Source organism: Castor canadensis, chromosome 9, assembly GCF_047511655.1.
Source record: "Castor canadensis chromosome 9, mCasCan1.hap1v2, whole genome shotgun sequence".
NCBI lineage: Eukaryota > Metazoa > Chordata > Mammalia > Rodentia > Castoridae > Castor > Castor canadensis.
In genome coordinates this window covers 84,323,578-84,342,283 of record NC_133394.1, presented here as the reverse complement: position 1 = coordinate 84,342,283, position 18,706 = coordinate 84,323,578, and the positions used below count along the sequence as shown (strand labels likewise).

The 18,706-nt window shown below is 35.4% G+C and overlaps 1 protein-coding gene across 1 annotated transcript in view; it reads left to right on the top strand.

Moving 5' to 3' along the window:
• Positions 1-18,706, top strand: part of Cds1 (CDP-diacylglycerol synthase 1) — a 72,977-nt gene that overhangs the window by 40,664 nt on the left and 13,607 nt on the right. The window contains exons 5-9 of the mRNA XM_074041855.1: positions 1,668-1,807; positions 11,016-11,074; positions 12,973-13,055; positions 14,506-14,593; positions 16,977-17,045. Of these exons, the coding sequence (XP_073897956.1) occupies positions 1,668-1,807; positions 11,016-11,074; positions 12,973-13,055; positions 14,506-14,593; positions 16,977-17,045 (439 nt within the window). The remainder of the gene's footprint in view (positions 1-1,667; positions 1,808-11,015; positions 11,075-12,972; positions 13,056-14,505; positions 14,594-16,976; positions 17,046-18,706) is intronic.

The window sequence follows — 18,706 nt, the reverse complement described above, 5'->3', positions numbered from 1 at the left end:
TAGGTGGTTCATGCCTCTATTCCCAGCTACTTAAGAGGTGAAGGCAAGAGAACTGTAAGTTCCAGGCAAAAGTTAGGGAGACCCTGTCTGAAAAACAAAAATACAAAACAAAATGTCTGGGGGCATGGCTTCAGTGATAGAGTGCTTGCCTACCATGTGCAAAGCCCAGAATTCAATCCCCAGTACTACAAAGAACAAACAAACAAACAAACAAAAAACTTTTCGGGTACTCATAGCTAACAAGACTTTGGCCATGAAGCATGATAAAATAATAGTTTATATTAACCTCAGAGGCAGATGTTTTGCACATTGTTGTTTGATTAGTATAATCTAAGGAACCATAAATCTTTGGGGTTTATGAAAAAATAATTTCTTTATTTTGGTTATAGCTGATTTTTCTTCTTAGCAGGTTCTTTGTGAGTAGCAAAGCATATGGGAAATGTTAGGTAGATAAAGTAAATGGAGAACAATTAAATGGTAAACCATACAGCGTGATTCGAAATGTAGAAAAAGAAAAGAGAAATCAAGATGGGCTCCTGTGAGCCTGGCGTGGTAGTGCATGTCTGCAATCCCAGCACTTAGGAGGATTGTGAATTTGAGGCCAGACTGGGTTACATAGTGTCTCAAAATAGGGAAAAAAAGTTGGGGTCCAATGATTGTAGAAGAAGGTGTCATAGAAGAGTGAGAGATAAAATGGCCCTTGAAATAAAGACAACTTCTGGTAAAAAAGAATATTCTGGACTGGAGAAGCAGAACCCATTAGGCTCTAAATGTAGGACAGATGTGTCAGACACTGCAGATGGTGAGGAATTGCTGGCTTTTCTGAGCAGAAGGTGTTTATTGGGGAACAATGGGCAGAAAGTTGCATTGCTGGGTTAGGTCAGGCCTTGAAAGCCTCACAGGAGAGTCAAAATCAGTTTTCATTGTAGGAAAATAGAAAAATAGTGACCCAGTTGCTTGGAATAAGAATACTTGCCTTTTCCTTTGGGATCATGGGGTCTAATTCCATCCATAAGAAGTAGAGGAATTCCATCCCTTTCCTTTCTACTACTCTCTGGCCAGCTAGGATGCTGCCCCTCAGAGGAGAGGCCCAGAGGGCTCTAAGACACTTTCTTTCCTGGCCTGTACAAGCAACAGTTAGCATAGTGTCAGTGGACTAACCCTCTCCCCGAGGAGGGAGAGGTGGTTTATGAAGTTTAAACCTTCTTCTACAGAGTTTTACCTGCTATGTGTTCCCATCCTTCACTTTAAAATCATCTTTCTGCAAGAGCAGAAAAAGACCAATACTGAGTGCAGGGCAGTGGGAGGGGAGTTGAGTTACCTCCTCCTCCTTTTCACTCAGTGTTAAGTTTAGAATGAAGGTTAACTTACAGGTTGCTTACGGGTCTGATGCTTATTAATTAGCAGATATCATAAGGCACATCCCTTACATTCTTGTCTCTGGCATGTTCCCAGTTAATTAAAAAGATGAGGTGTATTCAGTAGATTGCTGTTGTTTGATAGGTTTGAAATTATTTAAAATAGGAAGATGGCATTTTGGTGGATTATATTTTGAATTGGTCTGAATTTTGTTTATGCCATCAAAATGTATAGAATAATTCTGTTGAGTTTGGGGGGGAAGTGGAAAGGCTTTAAATATAAAAGAGCCAATTGTTTTTAAATTCTAGGTACTTTCTTCTGTGCGTAAACTACTTTTTCTATGGAGAAACTGTGGCTGATTATTTTGCTACATTTGTTCAACGAGAAGAACAACTTCAGTTCCTCATTCGATACCACAGGTTTATATCATTTGCTCTGTATCTGGCAGGTGAGTTGAGAAATTATTCTGGATTAATATGCAACTAACATATTTTTCATGTTTATTTTTACTTATGCTATTTAAATTCACCCTTTATTTGTTACATTTTTTCTTGTCTCTCTTTTAGATTATTTCTCATGTATAAAACTTTTTTCTATCATGTTCTTAAATAGCATTTACTCCATAGTGAGTATTTTTAAAAATACTTGATTAATATTCCATGTTCTTGAAAATATTTTGTAAATTATAATAAGGAAACTTTACATAGTGATTATTAATAAGATATAAGGTACAAAGAAAGTTTCATAAATATGTATATTTGTCCCTAAGAAATATCTTTCATGTAGAAATAATCAGGGTATTTAGTTTTATTGTATATGCAACTTTGTGATATGCTGTGCCACGAAGATTAGAAATCAGATTTAGATTAAGAAATCAGATGTTGAGAGTAAAGTTAGAAATAAGAGACTTTGTTATAGTGAAAGTGATAGCAAACTTTATTAGGAAAGGAATACACTTCCAGTAGACTGAAAATTGATCATCTCTAGAGAGGGGGAGAATGACCAAGAGACTTCTCTTCCATACTTGAATCCTCGGCCTTCTGATTCTAGAGAGCCAGAACATGACATACAATCTGAAGTCATAATGGTAATTTTCAGAGAATCGAGGGTTTTTTCCCTAAAGGATTTTCCTCCTTTCACATCATGCTTTTTCTTCAATCCTGTTTTCTGACTCTATTCCTTCATTTAAAAATGATTACTGAGCTGGGCATTGGTGACTCACTCCTGTAATCCTAGCTACTCAGAAACCAGAGACCAGAAGGATTGTGGTTTGAGGCCATCTTGGGCAATTAGTTTGCAAGACCCAATCTTGAAAATACCTAACACAAAAAAAGGATTGGTAGAGTGGCTCAAGTGGTAGAGCACCTGCCTTGCAAACATGAGACCCTGAGTTCAAATCCCATTTGAGGCCCTGAGTTCAAATCTCATACCACTATAAAAAATGATTCCTGATATATTTATAGAAAGTAAACTCCTTGAAATAGATATTTAATATTTCTTTCCTTTCATGGGTGAAAGAAGATGTTCATTTCTAGACAGTCTATCTTAAAATTCTGTTCAGTTTAAAGAGCGATTTATCATCATGGTGATTTGGCATCAGACCACACTATAACTTTGTAGATGAAATGATTGACTGACTCTTGTGTTTATTAATATACTTTTGTGGCATTATTTCTTGGGACCTTTTAGTATTTTCTTGAGTTATCAAATCAACAAACTTGATGTATTTTTCTTGAATGTAAGGTAGATTCTAAAGTTGATTCTTTGCTATTACAGTTTATATTTAGAATGGCAACACTTCTCTTGCATTTTGAGTATTAATAGTATTAGAATTAGCAAGAGAAACATCTGAATCTAAAAGGAAAATATCTGTTTTGGTTTTTGTTTTTAGGGGGATCAACTTCAGGGTTTCACACATGCTAGGCAAGTGGCCTACCACTGAGCTACATCCCCAGCCTGGCTTGTGGTATTGAACCAAACAATTTTACTTTATTTCATGTGATTATTCTTATAATTATTTAATAATAATTATGATTAATTAACATATAAGTCATTTATATTATACATATTAGCTTTAAAAAATCAGGTAGTTTCAAAAGATTTATGATAAACAGCATCTTATACCCTGCCACTTTCAGATTATTCCATTTTTCTAATAATATACCTTTTTCTTGATACACTTCAGGCATTACCTGTTGACTTCTTGTTAAAACCTGTCTCACTTCTCCATGCTCAGTTTTTTTTTAAGTCATTATTTACATTTTTGAACAGGGACCTTAAGTATCACTTCCCATAGAGTCTAGTAGTATCTTACGTTTCCATTCTGTCACAAATTTCGTTTTTCCTGTACTGAGTAGACCTTACCATCTCTGTTCCAAATAGGTAAATTTCAGGGTAGAGAGCCTTAGTTTTTCCTTCAGATCTAGCTCGTGTCTTTTGGTAGTTATTTTCAAATATTCACACGAGCCAGACGGTGTGTCACTTCCCTTTTTTCCTGGACACTTCTGTCTCAGAGACCCCTTTGTTGCTCTTGTGTGGCCTGCTGCCCAGCTGTCTTCATGATTTAGGCTCCTACTTCTGTCCCATGTCTTCCAGTATTTTGGATATCACTGTTACTTTGTTGAAGCACAGCCTCCAGTAGTTTTGTATGAGACAGTACCTAGAAGGTGAAGTTTCATGTTCATGCAATTGCAAACATGCCTTTAGTCTACCCTCAGAATCTGTTGCTTTGACTAGGGCTTCAGCCTACTGTTAGACTATTACTTAATGCTCTGGTTCAGGAGTCCAGGTGCACTTTGCCCTGTTCCGTTTCTCTAGAAAAATCCTTTAGTAATCTTTGATTTCTCACTTCTGCTAGGACCCTTGTCTTCCAGCATTCAAATTTTGTAGACATTTTTCTTCAATTCTCTTTATTCTTGAAGGTTTTCACCTTATTTTCTTTCATTGTTATGTTGGTGGCATACAAGGATGGAATAGAAATAAATGTGCTTACTCAAAACAGAACCCTTACCTAGTTTTTCATTTTTCCCTTGGGTTAAAACAATTTTTCAGCTTCTCTCATTGTCCTGTGTGTTGCCTGGGATTCCCTGATCATTTCTAATGCAGACCATTTTTAGTCCTATGGTTGCAGTGAGACAGAGGCCGTGGCTATAGTCAGGTAAGGCCAGCTGGGCTGGTGGCCCGGGATGGCTCCCTGTTATGGCCACGCTAAGTGCTGGCTGTTGACCTGAGCCTCTCCACATAGCCAGAATGCCACACAGTACATGGCTACGTTCTGAATGTGGAGTGTGCCAAAATTATCAATTTTTTAACCTAGTTTTTAAAAGTGAAAACATAATATATGCTCATAGTAAAAATTCAGACTAAAAAGGAGTATTCAGTGAAATCATCTATCTCAGAGCCTTACTTACTATCTCTAGGGACTTACTACAATTATTCCAGAAATTTCCTGAGTATTCAACTTTATATGTTTCTATCCTCCCTCACCTATTTTTCTTATAGAAATAAGAGCAGACTATTCCATACCTGTTTTTCCTACTTAATATAGTTTATAGATCATTTAATATTGACACATTGAAATTGATCTCATTTTTCTGCATCTGCAGTTACATCTGTATCGCTGCACAGCAGTACTTGAGGGGGGGAATGTCAGCATATAGGTGACTTCCATTCCTGTGGCTTCCTTTCCCTGTGTGGTTTGCTACCACTCATACTTGAGAATAACTTCTCAGTTGAGTGGCAACAGAACATGAAATTCATTTTCTTTGTCATTTCTGCTTATACATTTCAACCACCCCCTTTTTAGTAATTGTTTGTTTCCTATATTAAACTTTTGACTCTTATAAAATAAAATTAGTATTTTTTCTAACAATGCAGTGATTACTGCCATGGACATATTTTACCACTTGCTGCTTGAGGCTCATTAGGTCACAGAAACTCACTTGAAGGTCACCAAAGTCATTCTTTCAGCAAACAGTTGAGTGCTTCCCAATGCTAGATCCTAAGTTTGGAGGATATAAGGGGAGATAAAGCAGATAATACCCTTCAAGGGTACTGAAGCTATGAGATATGACTCATTGCTGAGCTGTGAACAAGGATCAGTGGGAGTATGTAGAAGGGATGGGGCTTGCTCTGATAAGGAGTAGGAAGGCCATGGAAGCTCCAAGAAGAGGTGGCAGAGGTCGTGAAAAGTGAAGAATAAGTAGGCCTTTGCCAGATGGGAAGTAGGAATGGGCATACCAGGAGAAGGGCCCAGGAAAGGAGCTAAGAGAGGATTGCTTATCCTGGGCCAGTTGCGGGCATCCAAACCTGGAAAGATAGGCAGGAACTGCATCTTGAGATGCTTCGTGTGTCATGGGAAGGGTTCAGATCTGTTTCTGGGAAACCACTGGAGGATTTTACAGTAAGAAAAGCTATAACCAGACCTGTGATTAAATGAAACATGGGTTGGAAAACATTAGCAGAGAGACTAGGTAGAAAGATACTGCTGTAGTTCATACCAGAGAGAGAGAGAGAGGGAGGACTGGAATCTTTAAGGTTTCTCCTTACTGTGAGGGGCTTATAAATTCAGAGAAAAAGGTACTTTGAGCTGATTTTAGAACCCAGCTATGGGTTCCCTTTTATACTTTGCTTAGTTTCCACCAATGCTAACATTTTGTAAAACTATTATATCATAGGTAATTGACATTACTACAGCCTACAAATATACTCCTAAAATGCAGCTCCTAGTAAACTAGGTACTAGTTACTTCCAATACAAAACCAGCATAGAATTCTCCATCTATTATCATTTTAAAAGTAGCCTAAATATGACCCTATTCAGTCATAAGCACCAATCTGTGTCTCTTGTGTTCCGTTAATTCCCAGGCTTAGTGCAGGGCCTGGCATTGAGGTTCCCAATATACATCTGTTGGATGAAAACATGCACATCCTCTCATAGTGCTTGTCAATGGTACTTTCTTAGTATCACTTTTTCATTTGCTGTCTTGAGGTGACTCAAGGTGGCTAGCAACCTTATGAGCTTAGGCTAGCAAATGGAGTTGGACTTTAAATCAGGAGTGAGGAAATAGAAAGTATGTTATGTTCAGAGTTTTGTACCTGTCACATTATACTGTGGTAATCTTTAGAAGTCTTTGTTAAATAATATATGATGAAATAATTTTGGGAAGTGTAAGTCTTAACAGATATTAAAAAGCAGAGATAGCCATGCTATTTCATTGACATTGAATTTTATTGAAATAAAATGTAGCTGTCTTTGGGTCTGACCCCCTTATCGAGTGCCATGGAATTAAATGACTTGCTTCCTATCATACAAGATGACTCACTGACTAGGACCTGGAAGTCATTCTGACATTTAGATAATCCTGCTTAATGTGAATTTGACTGATAGCAAAGAAAAAAAAAAATCAATGAGACTGACAGTCATAAGAGAAATTTTCTCCAGAGACTGGATGTTTATAAAGAAGAACTTTCCACGAATTTGGTGATTTGGATTTGGGGCTCTTTAGAAACTAGAGCAGCCATGCAATAAGTCAACGAGCCTAAGATATCTGACCCTGATCATCACCCTAACATCTTAAACAACTGGATTAGGTTTAGAAAAATATATTTTGCATTTACACATGGCTATTTTGATTTCTTTAAAATCCTGAAGGAGGTGGTATAACTTAAATATAATGCTTTGGATTCAAGAAAGTTGATGGGTGTGTAAAGTTAAGTTATAGCTAAAATTAATGCATAATTAAGAAAAATTTCCCCAAACATTCTGGGTCTCTTTTGTATCAGAGTATGTTGATGAAATCTCTATACAAGGTGTCACGGAAAACTTCATAAAGGACCACTTACAAGTGGTCAAATTAAAAACTCTAAAATCTGTACACATGCTAGTGTTCTATACCTTAAACTCTCCATTCACATTAATAGAAAGCTTCTTAGGGTTCTGGGGTGTAACTCAATGACAGAGCACTTGCTTAGCATGTGCAAGGCACTGAATTCCTACCTAAGCGCCACCAAAAGTTAAAAAAAAAATCTCAACTGGGCTGAAGGCTTGGCTCAAGCAGTAGAGTATCTGCCCAGCATGTGTGAAGCCCTGAGTTCAAACCCAGTACTGCCAAAAAAAAAAAAAAAAAAAACTCAACTAATATGATCAGTTTGTATGATTTTATAGTGCATATTCACTTAAAACTTTCGGTAAACAATTCAGTTAACTTCTGAATTTATTTAAAGTGATGTTAGAAACTTTGGGAGTTTTGATGGTTAGACAAGTGTAGTAAAAGGTATAACCAAGTAAAAGATGAAAGATAAGTTGGTAAGCTCCAGTATTCAAACCCAAGTCCAGCCTTAATGACTGTTTAGAATTGAGGACTACACATGTTTTCTGAGTTGGTTAATCACTAGGAGTGAATTTAAAAAACAGCCGTATTTTTTCTTTATGTTCTGTCTCTTTAACTAAACTACAAACTCTTGAATGCAAGTGTCTATCATATTCATCTTTTGTATCTAGTGTCTAGTACATCTCAAATGCTCAATATTTTTTAATTGGTCATTTTTCTGAAATACCAATCTTTTGGGCTTTTCAGTGATTAAAGTCTTTCTGCTGGATTTCTCCTGATCTTTGTAATAATCTCTTTCTCTTTTGTTCTTAACCTTTGTGTTTTTTTAGGTCAACTTTATTAATTGTATTATCTTTTTAATGTTTTGTTATTATTATTTTTTTTTTTGGTGGTAGTTGGGTTTGAACTCAGGTCTTGCACTTGCTAGGCAAGTGCTCTACCACTTGAGGCATACTCTCAGCCCTCTCCTTTCTTGAATATAATTCTGTTTAGTCTATTGCAAAACTGGTTCTCCCTAACAACCTAGGGTACTCTGTGATACTGGCAATAGGATGTGCACATCTTTATATTCACACCACCAGGCATAGTACCGTGTTCATGATTGATGATCAATCAACATAGTTAAACATAGTTAAACAATAAGAGTTGTATATTAGGAACCCTTTCAATGAATACTTTTATTTATACCTTTATTACAATAGTCATGAAGCCTGTGTTTTTAATTGGAAACATAGCCATACAAATACTCTTTTCTAGTTAGGGAAAAAATAAGATTCAAATATGGATCCAAATGTATAAATTATTCTTTCCATAGTTTTATTTAAATATGGTTTATATGTATTTTTATAGGTTTAAAGAAAATATTCACATGGCCATATGGTTGTGAATGAAAATGATTTTATGTGTTTCTTTTCAGAGTGTTTTTTTCTTTAAAAATAACATTTAGATTTAGAAATGCTAGGAAAATATTTTTTACCTCCTCCCATAAAGTCAGGGAAGTGTATTATCTTAATGTATTTAGGGGTCAAATATGTATCCTTTAGGTGAAATTGAATCAAGTGAAAGTGAGTTGCCAAGATTGTCCTGGGTAAAATATCCATTAGGAAAACAGGGAATAATTCTGCTGATGATTTTGTTTGAACAAATGCTTTAGAGTGAGTGCTATTATATAATTGAAAGAAAAATAAAACCATATGTTTTGTGTAGTACTTGTGAGGAGATAATTCAGAGTTAGTGATGTTGAAAAGTTCTGTATGGCTTTGCTGTTTGGGATGAGGAATCTGTTTGGACAACAAAGAAGGTTCCAGCGGTGTCTACCTTGTGTCTCTGCTTGAGTCTTCTCCACTAGCCTTGGAAGCAATTCTAAGCTACATTCAGCTTTAACCATGGATGAACAGAATAAAACAACCTAGAAACTCCATTACTTCAAGATAAGTTTATGCTATACAAGAAAACCTTAAAAACAACAATTCTTTTTTTTTAATTCTTTTATTCACATGTGCATACATTGTTTGGGTCATTTCTCCCCACTGCCCCCCTCCCCCAACCTGCTCCCGCTTACCCCCTCAGTTCCAGCAGGTCCTGTTCTGCCTTTATCACTAGTTTTGTTGAAGAAAGAGACAAGCTTAATATGGAAGACACAGTGTTTTTACTAGTTGAGTTGAGGATAGCTATACAGAATATTCCTAGCATTGCTTTCGTGTACACGTGTTATGACCCATGTTGATTCATCTCTAACTGATCTTTACCCTGGTTACTGATCCCCTTCTCATGATAACCTCTGTTGTTTTAAGTTTTCTGTATTAGCGCCTCTGGAGTGGGGACATCAAACAAAAAGCAACAATTCTTGAAAGAGACCTTTTTAAACACTTGGCAACTGAAGTGCCATGAGCTTCCGTTCTTTCAGTATCTCTCTATCTTCCCCCCCAACACACACACACACACACACACACACACACACACACGACGTAATAGCTTTCAGTTATGTCTCCACTCAGAATATGTTTCCATATTGTTTTTTTCAGTACAGGAACTGAGGTGTAGGAAGTGCCATCAGAATGCATTCTCTTTCTTTGTCACCCTCCTTTCTCCTTTATGCTTGGACATTTAAAATCAGTCATCAAGGTTAGCTAAAAGAAGCTGCTGTTTTGTTGTTGGTTTTTGCTCTGGTGAGAGTAGTAGTACTCTTACTTACTCTATCCAGTGGGTAGGATTGCCTTGGTGAGTAGAGTGCAGATGTACAAAGGCTGGTATTTATTTCATATGGAATAGATCAGTTGAATTGATTCAGTTTCTGTCTCAGAGATCTCACTCCAAAGTTGTTGTAGAATACATGGTTATTTATCTGAGTAGACTAGGTTTATGCATTTTCACTATCTACCTCTGTAAAAAGCATATCTTTAGCACTTCATATTGCCTCTCATTATTTTAGTATATGATTCTTAGATTCACCATCAAGTGGGCAAGTTAATGAGATACAAAGTTGAATATTCTTGGTAAATCTTGAAATTATTTAAAGTATTATGTTTTACTATAATTGCTACAATATCATTCTGAGAAATTTCAAGTTGCTCTGCACCTGAATCTTGCTGCTATGGGTTTTTGTGGAACCACATGACTCCCAAGGGTCAGTATGATTGGAACATTGTTCTTCATCTGTAATATGGAGGTGAAAATAGGTATCTATATCAGAGTGATATTGAAAGGATTGAGTTAATAATGTATAAGATGCTTTAAGACAAGAGCTGGATCCCAGTGTGTTCAATAGATGTTAGCTACCATAATAGTTATTATTAATTTTCATATTGTATAGATATTGAAAGCATTGTGCATATAATCTTGATGAATTGACTTTTGTGGGCTTTTTGTATGTGTGAATATGTGTGTGGTTTTTTTGCTGCAAGAGGGATCAAATTCACAGCCTTGTGAATCTTAGGCAAACTCTCTAGTATTGAGCTACACCACTAGTCCACTTTTGATGAATTGATGTAGCATATAAATTTTATTCAACTGAAACTCAAGATCTGTTTTCCATGCCCATGTATTAGCAAGAGACTAATTCATTTAATTAATGTAAGAGATATTTATTGAATTTGTGCGATGGAATATATTAGGCACTTAGGAAAATCACAAAACTGTTTCCCTCAGAAACTTACTTAAAATGCTTACTAATAAGATAGTAGGAGTAGGAGTAGGAGAGATAGCCTAAGAGTAAATTGCTAAAATATGCCTAGACGTGATGTAGGACATTGGTTTCTTTGGGTGCAAGGAATTTTACACTTTATACAGAATTACACAACAAGCACATGTTTTTGTTCTTGAACAGGTTTCTGCATGTTTGTACTGAGCTTGGTGAAGAAACACTATCGTCTGCAATTTTATATGGTGTGTATTAACCATTATTCTGTAGTCATTATATGTAATAGAAGCCCTACCTCTCTTTTGTTTTCTGTAATGAGGAGATATCATTCAATATGCTACTTGATGTCTTGCTTGAAAGTGAGATATTTCAGTTTTGGATGACTATTAAATGCAAAGTGTTGAAGTTGAAAGTTTTTCAGTATTTAAAAATTTCCCAATTGTCTTAAACATTTCCCAAAACATTTTCAAAGATGAAAAAATTTAAAGTATTTGAATTCCCTAAATATGTAGAGACTTGTCTCCCGGAGAGTTAAGTCTAAGAAGCACCTACCACGTTGTTTTGTGGAAATTAACTTTGTTGACATGCTAGTAGCATAAGCATAAAAGGAGCAGAGCTTATATTTTCTTGGTAATTATGTTTAGTTATAGAATTGCATAATTCTTTTTGGCATGAAGCATTTTGCTCAATGAAAGTAGTACACATTTTATGAAGTTTATTACTTTACATGATGAACTTTTCTTATTTCCTTAAAATATAGCTAATTATAAGATTAAAATATAATATTTAGGTCTTTGAATTCATGTATTAATAAGGCTTATTTCTAGATTTGGGTTGTATTTCCTATTTGTGCTTTCTTTTTCTGCTTATTATTATTGCTGAGAAATTGTAGTATTTCCTATATTTCTAATTTCAGGGTATCTGAAGGTAAATTCTTAGTGAAAAAAAATCTGTGAACAATCAAGACAAATTAGAAATAGTAGATTCTCCTGTGGAAATAGCATCCTCTCTTCAAGGGCATGGTTCCATGAATATCAAAATCCCCTTCTATAAGACCCTTATATAAAATGGCGTGATATTCATGTAACCCACATACATTCTCCTGCATACTTTAAATCATCTCAGGATTACTTACAACACCCAATGCAATGTAAATGCCATAAAAGTAGTTGTTATATTATTTAAGGAATAATGATAAGAAAAATATGTCTGCACATGTTCAGGACAGATGCAGTTTTTCCCCCAAATATTTTTAATACGTGATTGGTTGAATCTGTGGCTGCTAGACTTAACAGGTGTGGAAGGGCAACTACATAAATGTTGCCTATTGAAAAAATTATTTATGCATTTTGAAGCAACTAGTAACCAGTGTAAAATGTTGATTGTTGAAATGGGTTTATTAAGAATAAATCAAACTCCAAATTATTTCGAACAGTGATTTTATAAATGCCAATCAAAATTAAGAGAGCAGTACATAGAAATATTAGCTTCTTTTGGTTCACATTCTGTTCATAGTGATTGTGCTAGCATAGTAATCTCTCAGGATACATGGATCAAACAGTGGCCTTTGAAAACCTGAAGTTAAATATTGTCTCTGAATAGACCTGTGAAGATCAAATTCAAGTATGAAAAGATGGAGTTTAAGGGCAGTTGAATCCTGCTGACTTGAATTATTGGACGTTAGAAATAACTCTTTATGGGAAAAACTACCATAATAAACTTTAAAAGGAAAGTAGTTTCTAGCATTTTTCATAACTGCAAGATGCAGCCAGAGGATAAAGTTTCTCTCTAAATACCACATCAACACCATCTATCTCTCATTATCACTTAAATTGAGTGATTCAAGATTATGGTTTATTTTTATGTGTTTTTTTTTTTTTAACTTAGTAGTATCTCACTGATATTAGCATTCCATCTGTACATAAAATCAAGATTGCTTTGTTTAATGTTTTTATTATTTCAAGATTCTAGTAGGCAATATAATGAATATAATTTACTAACTGCACTTATTTTGTATGATCTTATCCTATAAATTTTAACCAAAAGTCATGGCATTAGTTTGCATTTCAAAATTTTTCTTGCTTCCTTGGCTGCACTGATTCTGTTGTGTTTGCTAATTTTTGTATTGTTGGGCTATTAACAGTTCGCATGGACTCATGTCACTTTACTGATAATCGTTACTCAGTCACATCTTGTCATCCAAAATCTGTTTGAAGGCATGATATGGTAAGGGAACAGTATTGTGCTGTGTTATGTTTATGTCTAGTTCTTTTAAAACTTTAACATTGGCCAGTGGCTTACAGATTTCTACTAAAATGTACTATTTGCTTTTCCTCTGTTTCGTTAAAAGTAACTGAGTTTTGCTTATTGTTAGGCAACTAAAGACAAAATCCTTCATTAACACCTGTAAAGTTTTCTTAAAGGTCTAAATAAAATACAGAAATTCCTCAGTAAGGCCCCCAAACATCACATTTTCAGATACTAGTATGCTGTAATGTTACTTTTTTCTTTTATGAAGGATAGACTTTAGAGAGAGTTTATTGTTTGTATGGAAAGAAAGGATCTGACAAGAGTGTGAAAGTTTGTTTGTCAGTGGACAGTGTGCCAGGAAAGCCTTTTCTCCAGGTTAGAGTTGGGCAGGCTCTGCTTTGCTTCTATTGCAAGGCTGCCAGACTTCAGGGTATGCCAAAGTCCTAGCTTTATAGCAGTGGCTTACACACTCAGAAGGTGTTTTTGTTGTTCAAACATTATAAAAACTTACTAGTTAAAAATTAGTTGGAGAAAAATCTTAAGGTTATGTATAAAAAAAGGATGATCATGCCTGTAATCCTGGCTCCTTGGGAGGCTGAGATCAGGAGGATTAGGTTCAAGGCCAGATCCCATCTCCAAAACAACCAAAGCAAAATGGACTGGAAGTGTGGCTCAGGCTTGCTGTGCAAGCTTGAAGCCCTGACTTCAAACCCTAGAGCCACCAAAAAACAAACAAACAAAAGCCGTATTTCTCCTACATTCCTTTTAACCCATTACCTGATGTTTTCTAGTTGTTGGGTTTTGTCAGGATTAATTTTATTCCCTTGACAACTTCATGTTTGTTTTTTTTTAATCAAGATCTGTATGTGTGCATGTGTGTGTGTAGCACTTAGAATCATTTAAGATTGTCTAGCATATAAAAACTTTTAATTGAAGGGGGACAGTTACTGAAGTAAGTTCTGTACAATTATCAGGGTTTAGTGCAGTTATAGGGTAAAATAGAGTTACAATTAGTTCATAAAAGAGAAATTGCATTAAGAGCTTTATACATTTATAAGATTATAATCTGTCTACACAAATGCTTCATCTCCTTCTGATTTTCTTAAAAGAAATTTTAATTTTTGTTACTTATTCCTCATGAAACTAAAATTTAAATGTTTATAACTATCAAAATTGATTTTAATGTTTTCCATAGCAATATCCTCTTACTGTGTTAGTTTATTTAAAAGTTTTGTTCTGCTTAATTGCTAAATGATCAAATGCAGTTGATATTTTTTGCTTCTACTCATGTTTTGTTAGGCGTCAAGTTCTGGACTAGGCCACAGCTGTAATTTAAAGGGTATTACATGGGTTCATTCTGAGTCATAACCTATATGAATATTTGCTACTTAATCATACAGATTTTTTTTGCTGACTCTTTTTAAAGGTTCCTTGTTCCAATATCAAGTGTTATCTGCAATGACATTACTGCTTACCTTTTTGGATTTTTTTTTGGAAGAACTCCATTAATTAAGGTAATGGAAAACATTACAAGCAAGCCTTTCCCGTAGCCTTAAAGATTAACCACTGGATAACATTTCCTACTGTTGCACATTTTTTGATTTCTGCAGAGCCTCAGTTTTCCTTAGCTGTACTTAGCAGCTACAGTGCAGGGCAATGAACTGTATTTCCCACTAATTCCACCTGGGTTCTTCATCAGATCTTCTGTTGGTTCCTCAGTACTGGCCAGACTCCATCACTTGTGAAGGCTTATCTCATCAAACCTTTCCTTGACTTTGCTCCCCTCTCAAGTTGTCTCTTCAGCTATCCCCTCCTTTCCCAAACTTTCTAAAGCAGCAAATCATACCATCTTCTATACTTTTGTCCATTTGTAAGGCTTATACCCAAATTCACTTCAAAAAAAAAAAAAAAGAAAATGATTTGAGAGCCCTGTGGTAAAATACTGGCAATTCTTTGTGAAAAATCAAACCTTTTTGTTCTAGAACTGATTGCTTTAAAGAAAAAGAGCTTTTCATGTTGGGACTTCAAATAGGATTCACTCAGTTCACATGTTGGACAAAGTCTTCAATAATATTTCCACAAATACCTTTCTTGGCTACTTTGATGTTATCATTCAAAGGCAGTTTTGGAGGGAGTGAGACAGACTACTGTTCAGGTAAAACCCTTCTGTTTGTTCAGAGTGATCTGAGGGTAGCTTAGTATTCCTGGAGGAATGCATGGACTGTCTGCCCTTCAGAAAGTCTTCTGCAAACTCTGCCCTCTGAGCAAGTCCAGACACACCATCGCTGAGCTGTAGGGAGACTGGCTGATGTAGAGCTTTGAAATGTTTGAATGTCTGAAGCTGCTGCAGCACAAGAACAAGTATTCAAGGGTCTACACTGCTAAGCTTTTGGCTTAGGAAGACTTCAGAGAGAATGTGAGGGCCATAGAATAGTCTCAGTAAGTGATTTTGAAATTTGCTTTCTCTTTTTTTTGGCAGTACTGGGGTTTGAACTCAGGGCTTCACACCTGCTAAACAGGCACTCTAGCATTTGAGCCACTCTGCCAGTCCATCGAACTTTGCTTTCTAGTGAGTTTACCAGCTGGATTAGTAGTGCAGTATTCCCAGAGGATTGAGCAATTAATTTAGGATATAATGTGAACCAACTTGATTTGATAAACTCTCTTTAATCAGCAGACATTTGAATTTGAGTCCATTCCTACCTGGCAATTAGACAGGCACTGGATTATCCTGGGAAAGGTGTTCCTTCTCTATGGTAAAACTCATACATTTGTTAAGAAACTATATCTGCCAACTATTTTGGTTTTGGGCTTTATGAACATTAGAACATCAAGACAAGAGGTCTACAAAGAGCTCAAATAGTTTAGCCTATAATTCAATTTTAATCTCAGACATTTCCCTCTGATATTTGGCTTCAAAGATATGATAGTTATAAAGACCACCATCAGTGATCTCAGGTTGAGCAAATCCCAATACATATCTCAGTCCTTATCTTATATAGCAGCTTTGGACAACACCACCAGCCATTCACTCCTGAATCTTTCCTCCTGCCCCCGCATCACCAAGTTCCAGACTTTCCTCCAGCTTTCTCTCCCTGAATGTCACATTGACTGTGAAACAATAGCCTGATTGTGAAGCCAATAGTATCTATTCTTAGATGCACCACATGTTCCTTTCTTTGTGGAGACAGACATAAATTGTAAAAGAAGGGGGAATATGTAAATACTTGATGGGCAAATACAGAATTTGGGGCTGTAGAACATTTAATTTCAGAAAGAGAGCTTTTGAATGTATTGTGTATTAGTAATACATAAAAATCTGAGTCAGGCATGGTAGCACATGCCAGTAATCCCAGCACTCAAGATGCTGAGACAGGAAGATCACAAGTTCTAGACAAGTCTAGGCTACATAGTGAGACCCTGTGTTTCCCCCTCCCCCATCAAGAAAAAGAGAAGAGAAAATGTGATGTGCTACAATGTCCATGTTTTGCTGTATTTATTCTGTTTTTGATCAGTAGGTGATCAATACCATGTATATTTGGAATGAATATGTGTCATCCATATTCCAAGAGAAGCATGAAAGTCATGGGACAGTTTTCCAATATAGAATTAATTAGCCCTTTGAGAGAAAAAATAGTTTGGGTTTATTTAACAGAAACAAATAGATGTTCAGAGCATGTCACAAATGTTTGAGGGTCTACTATGTGTTAGATGCTAGTCAAGACAATTACACAGTTAAAACAGGCTCATAGGGTGAATGAAGAAGAGTTTAAACCATTCCAATAAGAAAAAAGTAAGGAGAGATGCACACCTGAGAGAACACCTGAACCAACTGTATATGTCTTGTTTGTTTTGTAAGTGTAATAACGCCTTTTCATTTTATTTGGCCTTTTTTAGTTATCGCCTAAAAAGACTTGGGAAGGATTCATTGGCGGTTTCTTTTCTACAGTCGTGTTTGGATTCGTTGTGAGTTTAATTAGATTTTAATTTTATATATATTTTGAAAAACTATACTGAGTTTATTAGACTCTTTTAAGCCTAAAAAAATTAAACCACCCAATTCTCATGTTTTTGTTGAAGCCTACTAAACAGAACCTGTTCTGTATTCTGGTAGCTCTCATCCTGGCTGCATGTCAGAATCATGTGGGAGCTTCCACAAAACCTATGTCCCAACCTTATCCCAGGATGACTAACACCCTCAGATGATCCTAATGTACAGCCAGACTTGAGATCCAGTCCCATGCTGCTATGTTTTGGTAGTTTCTAATAGCTGTTTTGCCTTGTGAAGTACACAGATGCTGGGGCAAGTGATGTCTTTGAGTTACCTCAGAAGTGCAAATGATGTTAAAGAGCTCTGCTTTCTTAACACAGGGTGGCAACTTGGTTCAATGAGTCGCTCTTGCTATGTGCCCAATTTGCAAGAAAAGTTTGTTAATTATGAATAATTAATGTTAACTTTTAGCCTCAAATAATGGGTATTGTTCATATTTAAAAATTAGTTTATAATTATGGAATTTAAGTTTTTATGAAAAGGTGTCTAGTGAGAATCAATGAGGGTACTGTAAAATGACTAGATAAAAGATAAATATAGAAAAATTACTGTTAGAACATTAAAAATTTTAAGTCTAGTTCTTAACAGTTGCGGTTAGTATGAAATACTGTGTCCAAATATATTGTAGTTAATAGTAACAGAAGCTTTGAGATAGAGTAAATATATAAATAAATGGAAATGTGCTGTTATTCTGGATGGGGAAACCACCATAATTTAATTTATAAACCACCTCTATTTAATCTATAAGCTTAGTTTATTCTCAATGAAAATGACAATAGAATTTTATAAAATTAAATTTTGAGGAAGACTATTGATGAGACAATAACAATAACTGATAAATGGAAGGTTGAGTAAGGATCCAATCCCATCCGATGTTCACTAATTAAAAAGCAAGAGTAAGAAAAACATTAAGTTGAATAATACTATAAAATTTAGTATTATTAAAAAGTAATTTAGAAATACTATAAGGAAAAGAAAATAAAGAACTATTCCATAAAAATGTAATGTGCAAAAGTAATGAGGAGGAAAATTACATATCTTTTAAACAAATGGTTATGAAAAAACTTTTATTGGAAGGAAAATCAGTTTACTTCCACTCCTAGTGTAATATTTGAATTTCTGTTAAACATTTTTGAGTAAAATAAAGTGGTGCATGGCTACAAGAGAAATGAAAAAGTAAGTAAGCTTTTTTGTCTAGCAATTTAAATTTAGGATAGATGGTTTATTTTATGTGTCTTTTACTTCCATGGCTGAGGACAGCTAGTTTTAAAAGTTGCAATGATGGGGCCATGGAAAGAACAACTGAGTCAAAGTTTCCTGGGTTGGTGAAGAACAATGATGTGTTTTCCTTGTGTTATTTTGTACTGTTTTCTTAGTAATTTTGAATCATTTAATTATTAACTGATGGAATTAATATTTAAGTTTATATGCAATAAACAAGTTCTTTACTCTCCTATATCTTCATGAATCAGTCCTTTACTCTTCATACCTTCTTAGCTTCTGCTGTGATTAGTTATTCATACTTTAAAAAAGTAATACCTTGCAATTTAATGCTTTTAGGTGTTCAAATCAGCCT